Source organism: Eptatretus burgeri, chromosome 3, assembly GCF_056783735.1.
Source record: "Eptatretus burgeri isolate ZD-2024b chromosome 3, Ebu_testis_v1, whole genome shotgun sequence".
Taxonomy (NCBI): Eukaryota; Metazoa; Chordata; class Myxini; order Myxiniformes; family Myxinidae; genus Eptatretus; species Eptatretus burgeri.
Genome location: NC_140963.1, coordinates 72,202,662 through 72,217,073, shown reverse-complemented (window position 1 = coordinate 72,217,073; position 14,412 = coordinate 72,202,662). Strand labels below are relative to the sequence as shown.

Sequence of the window (14,412 nt, the reverse complement as noted above, 5' to 3'; positions counted from 1 at the left end):
CTTCGTGTCCTTACCGAACGCAGACGAGAGTTTCGGCAGGAGCTGCTTGCAGCCTATGTTGATCTCTGTAAAGCGTTCGATTCAGTGAATCGGGATGTCCTCTGGAGGATTCTTGGTCTTCGTGGGGTGCCACCGAAACTGATCGATCTAATGTCTGAACTCTACTCTGGTACTGAGAGTGCTGTGAAGTGTGGTGGTACCATCTCTGACTTATTTCCAGTTGTTACTGGAGTTCGTCAGGGATGTGTACTTGCCCCCACACTTTTCAGCACTTGTATGGACTGGATTTTTGGGAGGATGTCGGAGAGATCAAGTTGCGGTGCATCGTTTGGCAATGTCAAGATCTCGGACCTTGATTTTGCAGATGATGCAGTCATCTTTGCGGAGACTTTAGACATCCTCTTGGGGCCCTCGAGGTGCTGAATGAGGAGTCGGAGCCGTTGGGATTACGGATTTCTTGGGTCAAAACTAAGATCCAGGCTTTCGGTGACATCTTGGATGCTGCTGTCCTGTCTGTGTCTGTTTGTGGTGAGGATGTTGAGGTCGTGGATAGATTCACTTACCTTGGCAGTGATATTCATGTCTCCGCAGGTTGTGAGCCGGAGGTCAATAGACGTCTGGGTCGGGCCTGGGGAGTCATGGATTCACTGGATCATGGGGTGTGGCGCTGCCGGTACCTGTGCGGGAGGACGAAAGTCCGAGTCTTCAGGTCCTTGGTACTTCCAGTCTTGCTCTATGGGTGCGAGACTTGGACTTTGACCAAGGATCTGAGACGGAGACTTAATTCCTTTGGTACCAGGTCTCTTCGAAGAATCCTTGGCTATCGCTGGTCGGATTTTGTGTCCAACGAGCGGTTGCTGAGAGAGACTCGGATGAGATTTGTTACCTGCATAGTCCGTGAGCGTCAGCTGCGGCTGTATGGACATGTGGCTCGTTTTCCTGACGCTGATCCTGCTCACCAGATTCTCTCAGCGAGGGAGTCTCATGAGTGGAGGAGGCCAGTGGGCCGACCACGTGCCTCATGGTTGCAGCAGGTTGACCATCATCTCAAGGAGATGGGGATGGGCCTGGCATCTGCCTGGGGGATGGCCAGACGGAGACCCTGGAGTACCGGCGGAAAGTGGACGCAGCGACGCGCTGTTCTGGCACATGCTCCCATACCTGACCTGACCTGATGTTCCACTGGAGTGTTGGGCCAAGTGCCTTCTTCTTGATTGTTGTTTTTATTGTGTGAATGTGCTCCGTACACAAAATGAATTTACCAGAGATTCAAACATCCAGACAGAAGATAAAGTAAGATTGTTTGTCATCAATACATCACAGTAGTTTGCACAAGGCTGTTTCTATATGGACATGCATCATGACATGATGTTAAAATACACACACAATATTGTTGCGGATTCGCGCCCGCCGGCGTGCGAGCGGCCACGTAACTCGAATCGCGGCACGTCGCCCACCGGACGGACAATTCCGTAGTGACCCTCTCGGACTAACGCCGGGAACTAGTCACGGGTGGACCTTTCGGTCTCACCACGATCGTGCCAATCGCCCCCCCGTGTGGGATAGGGTTGTTCGCCAAATTCGACCTACCTAAGTACCCACGCGGAGGGTAGACCGGGCGATCGCACCTCGCCGCAGGTCGACTTCGGACACGGGCCACTTTAAGTGACCGGTTCCGTACTATCGGGATAACCGAGCGGTGTTATCGTCAACCTCGACAGTTCCGATTAATTATCGGGCGTATTTAGCCCACTACCAACCCTTTACGTGAAGTAAGATGGAGATTCAATTAAAGAAAAGACGAAGTGAAACGGGAAAAACAGTTCAACATAATTCACATTTATTCCGCAGCAAACGGAAAGCACACATATACAATTACAACAATTATGCACCAAAAGCAAATGTAAAAGAAACACAACAATTATGCACCAAAAGCAAATGTAAAAGAAACACAACAATTATGCACCAAAAGCAATTGCAAGAAAAGAAACACAATGCAGATCTACTACCGACTACGCGAGCACACGGCAACACTTACACAGTTTTACTTTACAGACGGCGCCGACAACACATGTACTCAAAAGCAAGAGAAAAAGGGGCCACCCTCAACGACAAGGGGCAGACAGGCCTGTGGGCCGAGACCGCGTCGAGCCTCGCCGTCTTGTGATGAGCCGCAAAATGGCGGCGGTGCCCCGACTCCACGCTCCTCCGTGGGCCTCGCTGGCACTGCCTGGAATGGGGTGGGAAGGGGGCCCCCCTTTTCGCACTATCTCAGCGCGGGGGGGAAACAGGGGGGGGGTTGTTGATGCTCTGGGGAAAGAGGATAGCTGGCTTGCTTGGGTCCCGCGACGAGCGACTCCACTGCGCCCTCGACCGCGTTTCCTGCTTCCCCTCTCTGCAGCTCCCCGACAGACTCCGAACCCCGACAGACCGACTCTCCTCCAGACCCGTCTTGACTGCTGCTGCCACACTTCGCCACCGCCACAACTCGCCCGAGCCCGAAACAGAAACTCTCCACTCCAACTCGAGCCCGAAACAGAAACTCTTCTCCAACTCGAGCCCGAAACAGAAACTCTTCTCTCACTCGAGCCCGAAACAGAAACTCTTCTCTCACTCGAGCCCGAAACAGAAACTCTTCTCTCTCTCGAGCCCGAAACAGAAACTCTTCTCTCACTCGAGCCCGAAACAGAAACTCTTCTCTCTCTCGAGCCCGAAACAGAAACTCTTCTCTCACTCGAGCCCGAAACAGAAACTCTTCTCTCTCTCGATTCGCCCCGCGCTCGGCGCTTTATAGTCAGCAGGAGAAACCATATGCAGATTTTCGGATCAGGATCGGCTCGGGGGCGGAGCCACGCTCGCCCATTGGACGGAGGAAAAGTGGGCGTGAATCATTCCTGATCCGACTTCCCCGGAAAGGCCGCTTTTTGCACCCGCTGCTCGGCGCGTGCCCTGTACGAGTCCAGGATCGGTGCCCACAAGCGGTGCGGGAATGGCGGCAGAAGGAGGAGAGGTGAAGGTGGTGGAGGGTTTATTGTGGTGGTCCCTGGCCACGGTGACGCTTGGAATGGCGGTGATGCGATAATTGCGAGAGCGAGTTGTGACGGTAAAGGTCGTGGCTGTTGGCGTTGTTGTTGTTGTGAAGTGGCGTTGCGGTTGGTGGTTGTTGTGTGATGGCGGTTGAGACGTGGTTGGTTCAAAATAAAGATAGAACAGAAAAACGGCTATCTTGAAGGGTTGCAGCCCGAATGAATCACATTTATTCCCTCTAAACAACGGGTTTGGGCTAACTACACATATACTTACAGAGATATCTCACCTACGGGACCTGAATGGTGGTTTGCGAATTTCCTCAACCACAACAATATAATGTAAAAGTAAAATACTGGTGTCTTAAAAACTACTTTTGTTTGTAAAACACAGACAACATTTTTGCAACTTTTACATGTACATGTTTTTTTTTTCAGTTAAGAATATTTCCAAACATTGTATATTTACCCCTTCCATCCATCCATCCATTGGGACCATACTCTGTGCAGTGTCGGTGCTGCCTCAGCAGTCTCCTTGGCTATCGGGCACAATCCTGGACGGGTCACCACTCTGACACAGAATACCAGCAAGCTGGTACTCATTTTTGCCAACCTCAGAAGGATGGCAGGCAGAGTCAACCCCACCTGGTATTAATTCAACAGCTCAGGGGGATTTGAACTCAGGATACTCGGATTCCAAGCCCACCACCCTAACCATTAAGCCAACACCAGGCATTTTACCCCCTCACACAACCCAAATTACATGTTAACCAAGTACAACCGTCATGATGCCTCATTAAATATTCCATCAAAATGTAATATTTCATTGTGCAATAAATAATCTGTAGCTTTAGCTGTTTATCCATGCACTTTAAAACTTCTGAACAACTTACAAAAATTAAATTAATACAGCTGTTAAAACTTCAAAAGCCAATAAAATTACAGCAATTCTTCAAACTCATAACATTTCAAATGAATGTTTTTTTTGTTCATTTTTTTTAAGCACAGCAGTTGGGTTTTGCACTCATGGCAAGAAAGCACCATCCACAGCTCACATTCTTCTTCTTTCATATGATGCAGCATCATTGGCTGACAGTGCGACTGTGCTACTGAAGTAGGTTGGGGCAGCAATTTGGAATTAGGGTAGGGTTCCGGCAATAGCTCGCCTACTCTTTGTGAAGGACACCGTGGGATCTTTAACATGCACCAACAAATGCTGGCAGACAGGACACCCAGTTTAATGTCCATCCAAGGGACGGCACATAGATTGATGAATCACCCTGACTGTGAAACACGGGGATGAAACACTGGGGCAGAGATTCAAACCCAAGCTAGACAGCTTAGAGGTGAGTGTGCGTACCTCTTTGCCATCCTACCAGTCCTTTCTGCTCACATCAATTGGCAACATCACACGTGATCACCTAGAGAAGGAAAAATCCCCAAAAATCCATCTTGTGAAATGATATGCTATCTTGCAGATATACAGTAATATGTGGATGCCACGACAATTTCAAATTTGCATATTTAATATGTAGATTGGAGATGTCTCAACAATTTCATATTTGCAGATGTAAAATGTATATGCCTCGACTATTTCAAATCTGCATATCTGATATGTATATTCACCTCAGTAAGAAGGAAAGACAAAGCAAACTCCAAAATGAAACTTAAAAATAATTTTGTTTTGATGTTAAGTGGAGATAAGAATTATTGAGTTCGGCCCTCCTCAATTGTTTCCTCTGCACAATTTTATCTTGAGTCAACGGTTGTAACTCTGTAAGGGTTCTGTTCTTTTATTTAAACACACATCTAACTAGAGCATCTGTGAGGAGGTTATCTATAGCATATTAGCATTATTTCCATGAAAAATAGGTTTGCTTAACGTTGGCATCCAATGAATGCTGGCACGCAACTCTGTGGTCGCCTCTCGTTTTCTCCGATGTGCTATCTGTGAAGTGGCCTCGTTGCGGCTGCCCTCGTCAAATTTACAGAGGAGTTGCCGGAACATGTGTGTCACATATGGGAGCAGCTTTCGACGGCAGAGGATGTAGACCCAGGGATTGAGAATTGGGTTTAATGATGCAAAGCGAATGGCCAAAAGATCAGGGTTTTCTTGGAGGTTTCTCACCACTTCTGGTTTGTAGATCTGATTAACGAAGATGCGAATCTGTGGAAACAGAGTGTTGGTTGTATTTCCTTCCAGGACCTGAACCAAAGAACTGAATAAATGGTGGAACCTGAATAATACCTTGCCAAGGTGTGCTAGCTTCATAACAAGTAATGGGAGGTCAGCCTTAACAGGACATGCTTAATCATACACAAATGCACACACCTTTATAGAGCGATGCAAAGATCACCACTTGATGAAAGAGACAATGCAGCAAGACAATCAGATATGCAAGCAAAGGTTAGCAAAGGAATGCTTGGAGGAACATGTTCAGTACTCAGAATGCAATTCTTGGATGTACTGTTAATCACTTTTTTCCATTCTTTAAGTCAAATTTTGCCAAAAATTGGAAAAACAATATATTGCACATCCAATCCTTGATGCCCCTTTTCTTGCATATTCCAGCTTCTGTGCAATCCTATTCCTCCCTTCAGTCATTTAAGGTGTCAGCTGATCATCACCTTCAATGGACATAAAGTCCCACACCAAAGCGTCACCTCTGACGTGGAGGCTTCAACTCAGCGACACACACACACACACACACACACACACACACACACACACACACACACACACACACACACACACACACACACACACACACACACACACACACACACACACACACACACGTGTATATACATATGTATATAGATATGCATGTATATAAATATATATATATATATATACATTCATATCTATATATGTATGCATGTATATAAATATATGTACATATACATATATACGTACATATATTTATATACATATACAAACGTATATGTATATGTATATATATATATATATATATATATATATATATATATATATATATATATATATATATAAATATATATATATATATATATATATATATATATATATATATATCTATATACTTCAAAAATATTTTACTGTTAGAAGTACTGTGTACGTTTAAAGGTCTGCAATACATTTTCGGGTGCTGTCATCTTTTTTGAGTGTTTAGTGCATAAGTAGTGCCTAAATTGCTCTAATTTCTGACTTGTATAATTAGTGTGGGTCATGTTTTTTGTGTTTCAATTTAGAAATGCCTCCAAAAAAATAAGTTATATGCCGATGGCGGTGTTAAAAACCGAATTGCTCGTCTAAGTCAAGCGGGCAAGACATTCTGAAATCCACAAGCTCCTGAAGAAGGAGAAAATCCCTATTTATCTGCCTACCATAAATAGCATAGGTCTACAGTTCCAGAAAATTGGTTGTACTGCAAGGAAGAGGGATCTGGCAGGCCGAGAGCCACCACAAGTAAAGAAAACAGGTGACTGATAAAATTACAAATCGGCGGCACATATAATTACCATGCTTCCCCATTGTCTTGGGTTATTCACCTGCATTTAAAAAAAAAAAAATTCCCAGTGTACCGGCTTTGATGTCCATCGGCACCCAAAATTTTAGCTTTCGACGTCACCCGGAAGGTACCAAACTTTAATATCAGTCAGTGAGTGAGTCAGTCAGTGGTAAGAAAGAGTCAGTCAGTGGTGCATCACAAAGTGCACCATCCCTGAGATTAATGCTTAACTGAGTGCCCCAAATGTTCGTTAACATTAGCTGGTGGAAGTCTTTCATGAAAAGTAGGTGAGTTATCGCCGTTACTCTGAACAAATTTTACATTCCAGCCCAAAGCAGTTTTAGTTGAATGCCAAACCTTACCATTCAGGTTGTGAAATATTTGGGCCATAAACATTCCCTAACCAACCTCACAAGAAGGTGAGATTAATGGGGGTTGTAAAATTTGTTTTATTAGTAGTTGTAGTAGTGGCATAGTTGCCAACTTTACCACTTTTGGCAGTAGTTTACCGCTTTTTCTACACTTGAACAACCTAACGATTTTATTGCCAAATAATAGCGAAAAATTCTGCTTTCCCAAAATAATACGTCTCATCAAAGTTGTTGATAGATTTTCATATTGTGACAATGCGTCTGTCGGCCTTTGGGTGTAAATTAATCAGGGAAAGCATGATTATTCTGCTAAATTTTGTATAAAAGTGTCTTATAATGTAAAAATTTAAGGTAAACAATTACAAAATTTCCCCACAGGTCGTTTCCATCCTTGCGTATTTTCTTCTGTCAATGCTGCCAACTATGGTAGTAGTAGTTGTGTTGGAATGGCTTTGGAGGTTTGCACTCAAGGTGCAGGAAAGCTCAGGCAGACAGCCAGTTTTCTGTTTAACGTCACTTGACTTCCTCGTCCCTGCAAGTCCATGCTTAGAAATTGCAGTGGACATGATGGAACATTTTATAAAAAAAAAAAAACCACCATCAAGATGGATAAAGAGGGAGAGAGACTGAAACAAAATGAAGGATACACACACACACACACACACACACACACACACACACACACACACACACACACACACACACACACACACACACACACACACACACACACACACACACACACACACACACACACACACACACACACACACACACACACACACACACACACACACACACACCCGCACACACACACACACACACACACACACGTTTTTCTTTTTGTATTCATAAATATGCATTTAAAAGTAAAAGTACAGCAGTTGTGGTTAATACCACTCTACACAGATTTTTCTGAAGAGTTTCTGCATTTTAAGATTGCCGTGTAATTTGTGAACAGTTACAAATTCAAGGTTTAGTATATTTTCCTTTACCACGAGAGGTAAGGAGCAGACGAGGAAGATCAACGTGATGATGACCAATAAGCAAAGCATCTGGATCTCTTCACCGCTCATGTTGCTCATGTGGAAGCGGCGCCGGTTGTTGCGCGGCCTGTTGGTGCGCCGCATCATGGCCACGAGCGCGGAGCACACGCGCACATTGCATGCCACCGTGAGGAGCACGAGGGCCGCGACGAAGCACGCGTACGTGTACACGTACGTGGCGTGGAGGGGCTCGGCGGTGCGCCAGTCCAGGTAGCACCACGTCGGCGGGTCCTGAATCACGTTACGTCCGACACCCATGCTGGGCAAAGCGCAGAACAGAACGTTGAAGACATAAATGACCAACAGAGTAACGAGTGCCTTGTCCTTGTCGACATTGTCTCTGTAAAAGTAGGCGTGATTTATGGCCACGTAGCGTTCAATGGCCATGGCACATAATATGCACATCCCGGCTGCACCGAAGAAAAGTAACATGAAGGAAAAGTATTCGCACAGGGGTTGACCCCCGGGCCATTGGTAGCCGGCAAGGTAGGTGCAAATGACTACGGGGCTCGTGAGGCACGTTCCCAGGAGGTCGGTGACGGCGAGTCCACAAACGAGAGTGTAGAATGTGCTTTCTTTCTTGTGTTTGTGTGAGAAGCTCAGGACGAGGATGGCGATGCCATTGCCCAACACGCCGATGATGAACATGGTGGCCGGGATCGCCACTTTACTTATATCCACTCGGTTTGCGCTCCCATTGATGCTCCTGTTGCCTCCCAAGTAATCGTCGGCGATTCCCGTCGTGGTCATGTCTCCTGCGATTCCTGGAAACGCCGGTTGCTCAGAATGCGCGCTTTTACGCTCACTCCTCCGTTGCTTCTCAAGTCAACACGGGACGCCAGAGTGCGTTGGAGTGAACGCAGGGGTGCTGCATCACGGAGTGCTCTCCAATAAGCGCTCGCGATCGCAGCAAGCAAGAATATGACTGCGGAGATGTCTGCCTGGTCCCCTTATATAGGCTGAAGGGAGGAGCAGCTGGGGATTCAAACCACCCCTCCACTTGATCCTCTGTTAAAGAATAATCCCATGTGCTGGAGGAAATGCAGCATGTTGGTGTGTATGTATATATATATATATATATATATATATATATATATATATATATATATATATATATATATATATATTGTTATGAATTTTGGCCCGTCCGGCGTGCGATCGGCCACGTAACTCGAATCGCGACGCGTCGCCCACCGGAACGGAAAATTCAGTCGTGACCCTCCTGGAACTACCGTCAGGAGCCAGTCACGGGTGGGGGTTTAACCTCACCACGATCGTGCCAATTGCCCACCCGCGCAGGATAGGGTTGCTCGCCAAATCCGACCTACCTAAGTACTTGCGCGAGTGGTCGACCGGGCGATCGTACCTCGCCGCAGGTCGACTTCGGACATGAACCGCTTAAGCGGCTCGTTCCGTGCTGCAGGGATAACCGAGCGGAGTTATCGTCGACCTCAACAGTTCAGATTACTTATCGGGTGTTTCAACCCACTACCAATCCCTTACGTGATGCAAGATGGAACTTTCAACCGAAGGAAAGGACGCAACGAAACTGGAAACAGTTTGACAAGCAAGCACTTTTATTTCACACACACAACACACGCATGTAAGGCAGTAATGCAATGTGTAGCAAAAGCAAAATGCAACAAAAGCAAAAGCACTACTACCGACTATAATTATTTACAACAATTATACTTTTCGGGACTCGGCGCCACATCATTCATTCAAAATAAACAGGAAAGACCTCCCCAAAGGCAGGGGGGTAGACGGGGTCCGTGGACCAAATGTGCGCGAACTTGGAGGAGCGGCCAGGTCCGAAAAGGTCTTACCCGCGTCTTCGTGATGTTATTAATAACGTCACGTGACGAATAACAGTCTATAAAAGACTGTTATTGATCGAGGAACAACTTTGTGACGCGATGGCGGGCAAGCCGCAATATCAGCGCAGCTGTGCCCCGACTCCGTGCCCTTGGCGTGGTTGATGATCCCTCTCCGGCGTGCTCCGCGCAAGCACGGTTTAGTCGGCACCACGGTTAGGGTGGGGAATGAACGGGGCCACCGGCACTATCTCAGCACGAATGTGGGGGGGGGGGGGAATTGTTGATGCTCAGGGTCGAGCGAGGGGAATGGCTGGCTGGCTTGGTTATTTGTGAAAGCGAAGGTGGCTCGAGTCCAGCGACGAGACGACACCAACGACGAGACGAGCCCAGCGATGAGACGAGCCCAGCCACGAGATGACACCAACGACGAGACGAGACGACACCAACCACGGGAAAAGCGACCCCCACACTACAACAACGAGTTCCACACAGACTCGCGTCTTTTATACACCGGGGGTGGAGCCTGTATGCAGATTTTAGGATCAAAACATGATTGGAGGCGGGGCCACGCCACCCTCTGTTCAGCCATTGGTGTGGCAAAAAGGGGCGTGAGCCTCTTGATCCGAATTCCTTCCTGAGAGGAATTCACATCCATCGTGCTTGGAGGCGGGGCCACACCGCCTGACGCTCGCCCATTGGACGAAGGAAAAGGGGCGTGAACCTCCCCTGATCCGAATTTCTCTCCCGTAAGGAATCCACATTCATCGCGCTTGGAGGCGGGGCCACACCGCCTGATGCTCGCCCATTGGACGAAGGAAAAGGGGCGTGAACCTCCCCTGATCCGAATTTCTCTCCCGTAAGGAATTCATTGCACTCGCGGCTTGCTGCGTTCAGCAGCAATCACCGAATGGCTTCGGACAGTACGACGTTCGGTGTTGACTGGTGGTGGGGTCGATGGTTGTGGAAGGAGAAAGGTGAAGGTGGTGGGGGTTTGCTGTGGTGGTTTGGTGGTTGACGGGTGTCGTTTGGGAATGGCGGTGAAGCGATGTTTGCGGGATGGAGTTGTGGAGGTAAAGAGGCGAAGGTGGTGGTGTTTGAGTTGTTGGCGGCTTAATGGTCCAAAATAACGATAGAGAAAGAAAAATGGCTAACTCAAAGCGTCGCAGGCAGGATGAATCACACATATTCCCTCGAAACAACAGGTGTGGGCGAACTACACATGAACTTATCGATATATCTCACCTGAGGACCCTTTATGGTGTATTGCGAATTTCCACAACTGTAACAATATATATATATATATATATATATATATATATATATATATATATATATATATATATATATATATATATATCACCAGGGGAGGCTGGCCATGCCTCACTTTGACGAAGGAATTAGTGCAGAAATTGGGCCAGGGTGCCGGCGATAACTCATCTATTCTTCGGTGGGATCTACTGTGGGATCTCTAACATCCACCAAATAATGGCAGCAGATGGGACACGTGTTCAACGTTCATCTGAGGGATGGCACACGCGTTGATGAATCACCCTGTCTGCGAAACACCGGGATGCCATTTTATAGCCGGGTCTGGATTCAAACTCAAGTGAGACAGCTTAGAGGCGATTGTGCATACATCTCAGGTCTCGGCCATCCTGCCAGCCCCTGTGTTGATATTATTATGACCCCGCGCACACAAAACAAAATGCTGGGTGAAGCAATTGCTTCACTTTTGTCTGTCCTTCTGTCTATAAAAGACTGTTATTGATCGAGGAACAACTTAATATCATTTGAATGTAATAGTTTGAACATGAATCTGAAAAGAAACTGAAGTTTAGCAGTACCTTGGTTGTGAATTTGTCCTGATTGTGCATTCGCAGAGAGGAGTGAGATAATTTGTTTCCTCTTTTTACCTGTCTGGCAATCAGACGAAATTGAAAACCATTCCAAACAGGAAACTTACTGTTTTAAGGATGTCATAAAGGACACAAACAGCAAACAGGCAGAAATAACTCATGTAACATGTTAAATAAGGTGGTGTAGAAGACACTACATCAACAGCAGTAAATATCCAGAATATACTTGAACACTTTGGAACACAAATCGTCTTTTTAGCACTTTCAAAACCCCTCCGTTTAACAGTACTTGGACAAAATATTACTGCATTTTACATCATCATGACCAATCAAATTTTCCACTCATACACCCCACCCATGTCCTTGTTTATCAGGGTAATGAGCACGTAATCTATGAGCGGGTAATGTGTTCTATGATCCCTGTAGTTATTAATATTATTATGGAATTATCATTGGATGGAATTTATGGATTAATTTGTGGTTATAATAATTTTGATGAAAAATCAAACTTGGATGACATAGAAGCTGCAGACAGGATTGGAGGAAGATTATCAGTTACCTAAGGCATGATGACGATGCTACTCTGTTGGCCCGAAAGTAAAGAGGACTTGATGAAACCGCTGCAGACAGTGAAGAAGGAAAGTGAAAAAAAACTTTAGTTAAACCTAAAAAAAAAAAAACTAAAATTGGTCTTATCAACTGAGAAGATTGACGTGTTCACATTGGGAGACAATCAAGTGGAAATAGTGGGAAGTTTCATCTTCCTGGGTTCTAAGATTGAAGTAAGTGGAGAATGTGAAGGAAAACTTAACAGACATTACCAATTGGGGGGAACAACAATGTAAGTATTGACAAAGATCTGGAAAGACAAAGATGTGACAAAACAAACCAAGAGGAGTCTGGTGAATGCTCTGGTATTTTCAGTTGCAATGCATGGATATGAGTCATGGATGGTGAAGAAGAAAGAAAGGAAGAAGATTGACAGTTTTGAAATGTGTTGGAGACTAATGTTAAAAATTCCATCAACTGCAAGAAGAACAAACGAATCAATGCTTGAATAAATGAGACCTCCTTGTACATTAGAAGTGCTGATGCTCAAACAGAAACTGTCATACTTTGGACACATCATGCATCCAGAAAACGTAAATCTAGAGAAATCAACCATGCTGGGTTGGGTTGAGTAAAGAAGAGGAAGAGGCAGTCTTTGTATTTGTCTGCTGGATGGGGTAAAGACTGCAACCAGGCTGTCTCTGCCAGAGCTTAGGAAAGCAGTGCAAGAATGGGATGTTTGGAAAAAATCTGATCAGGAATGCCATCAGAAGTCAGACAATGGTTATAATAATTTTTACTTTCGGTAGGTGTGCATACCAGCGACTCTTAGCCTATACACCTCCCATGTGTAAGTACATCGAATTTCTCCAGAGTATTAAACAATGCTCCCGTTGCTTCTCCTGTGCATGCTTCCATTGCTCCCTCCTGATCCTGAATGGGATACTGCACACCATTCATGCGAAAAGACTCATTTAAGCGCCTTTTGTTTTAATTGCGGCCGAGCTGGCAGCCTACCGAGAGGTTTAGCAAGTCGAGATGGCTCAGATCCGTTAATTTGGAATGGACAAGATAAGCATTGAACGCCTCAAGGATATCAGGCTTCCTCCAAATTTCTTTCAGTTTAGTATTAAACAACAGTAGCGACTGTTTAAAGCAGTGGTTCTTATAACCTTTTTTAGTGCCCGCACCATTTCGGTTCTCAGAATATTTTCTTGCACCCCTTGTCAAAATCAATGACTTAGACAGATCTTAGAACGAAAGACATAATTAGATTCTTAGCACTCCTTTATAGAGTGCACCCCAGGTTAAGAACCACTGGTTTAAAGGGTAATCATACGTTAGACAGAATTGACTGAATTCCTTGTGGTTCTAATAATTTTTTATTTCCAGTGGATGCGCCCCATGAAATGCCAGGATAAGCTATTTATACACCTTGACACAGATTTTGTCCAAGGCGGAAAATCCCTTTGAGGAGGGAGGAGGGCAAATGAAGTCGCCACAAACTCCGTCACGTGACCCCTAGTCCCACTGGCACGTTTGGTAAAGATTTTATAAATAACGACCAAATGGGTTGTTGTCAGACAGATAGACAGACACCAAATTGTGTATTTTAGTATGATTTTTTTTTTTAAACGTGCAGGCAGTGGAGATGCGAAAGTGAATATAAATATAGAAATAACTAAATAAGTAATTCAAGGTGGTGTGTAGGTTGAGACTGGAATGCCAAAAGGTATAGAAATAGTAAAATAATTCAACGTTGTATGTTGGTAGTGTTGATGGTTAAATGTGTAGAAATAAATAAGTAATTCAAGGTTGTGTGTTGCGGAGATGGTAAAGTACTGTGTATGTCTATATATATATATATATATATATATATATATATATATATATATATATATATATATATATATATATATATATATATATATATATGTATGTATGTATGTATGTATGTATGTATGTATATATATATATGTATATATGTATGTATATATATGTATATATATATATATATATATATATATATATATATATATATATATATATATATATATTGTTACGGATTTCAGAATCCGATCCGACGAATGCGTACAAACATCTAGGTCCTTAGATAGTTATTTCCCGAAATGCATGTCCAGGATAGACCCATCCCTATGTCTGGTGGGATTCTAAATGTGATGCGCTGAGAAGGGTAAAGAATGGATCTCCTCTCTTATGGAAAGCTTCTTTTTCTCTTTACGACAGACACATTCA

The 14,412-nt window shown here is 44.8% G+C and overlaps 1 protein-coding gene across 1 annotated transcript; it reads right to left on the bottom strand.

Annotated features, from left to right (window-relative positions):
* Positions 1-1,705: 1,705 nt before the first annotated feature.
* Positions 1,706-8,839, bottom strand: LOC147030168 (prostaglandin E2 receptor EP4 subtype-like). Its single transcript, XM_085873952.1, has 2 exons — positions 7,884-8,839; positions 1,706-5,193 (listed from the first exon to the last, which is right to left on the bottom strand). Exons 1-2 carry the CDS (start codon positions 8,682-8,684, stop codon positions 4,864-4,866), a joined length of 1,131 nt encoding a protein of 376 aa, XP_085730078.1. The 5' UTR covers positions 8,685-8,839; the 3' UTR covers positions 1,706-4,863.
* Between the last annotated feature and the right edge of the window lie 5,573 nt (positions 8,840-14,412).

Excerpts from the sequence above, each read along its gene's own strand:
- LOC147030168 (XM_085873952.1), bottom strand. The coding sequence starts at position 8,684 with ATGACCACGACGGGAATCGCCGACGATTACTTGGGAGGCAACAGGAGC. Across the intron at positions 5,194-7,883 it reads TCTGCTCCTTACCTCTCGTG|ATTCGCATCTTCGTTAATCA; the intron begins GTAAAGGAAAAT and ends CTGTTTCCACAG.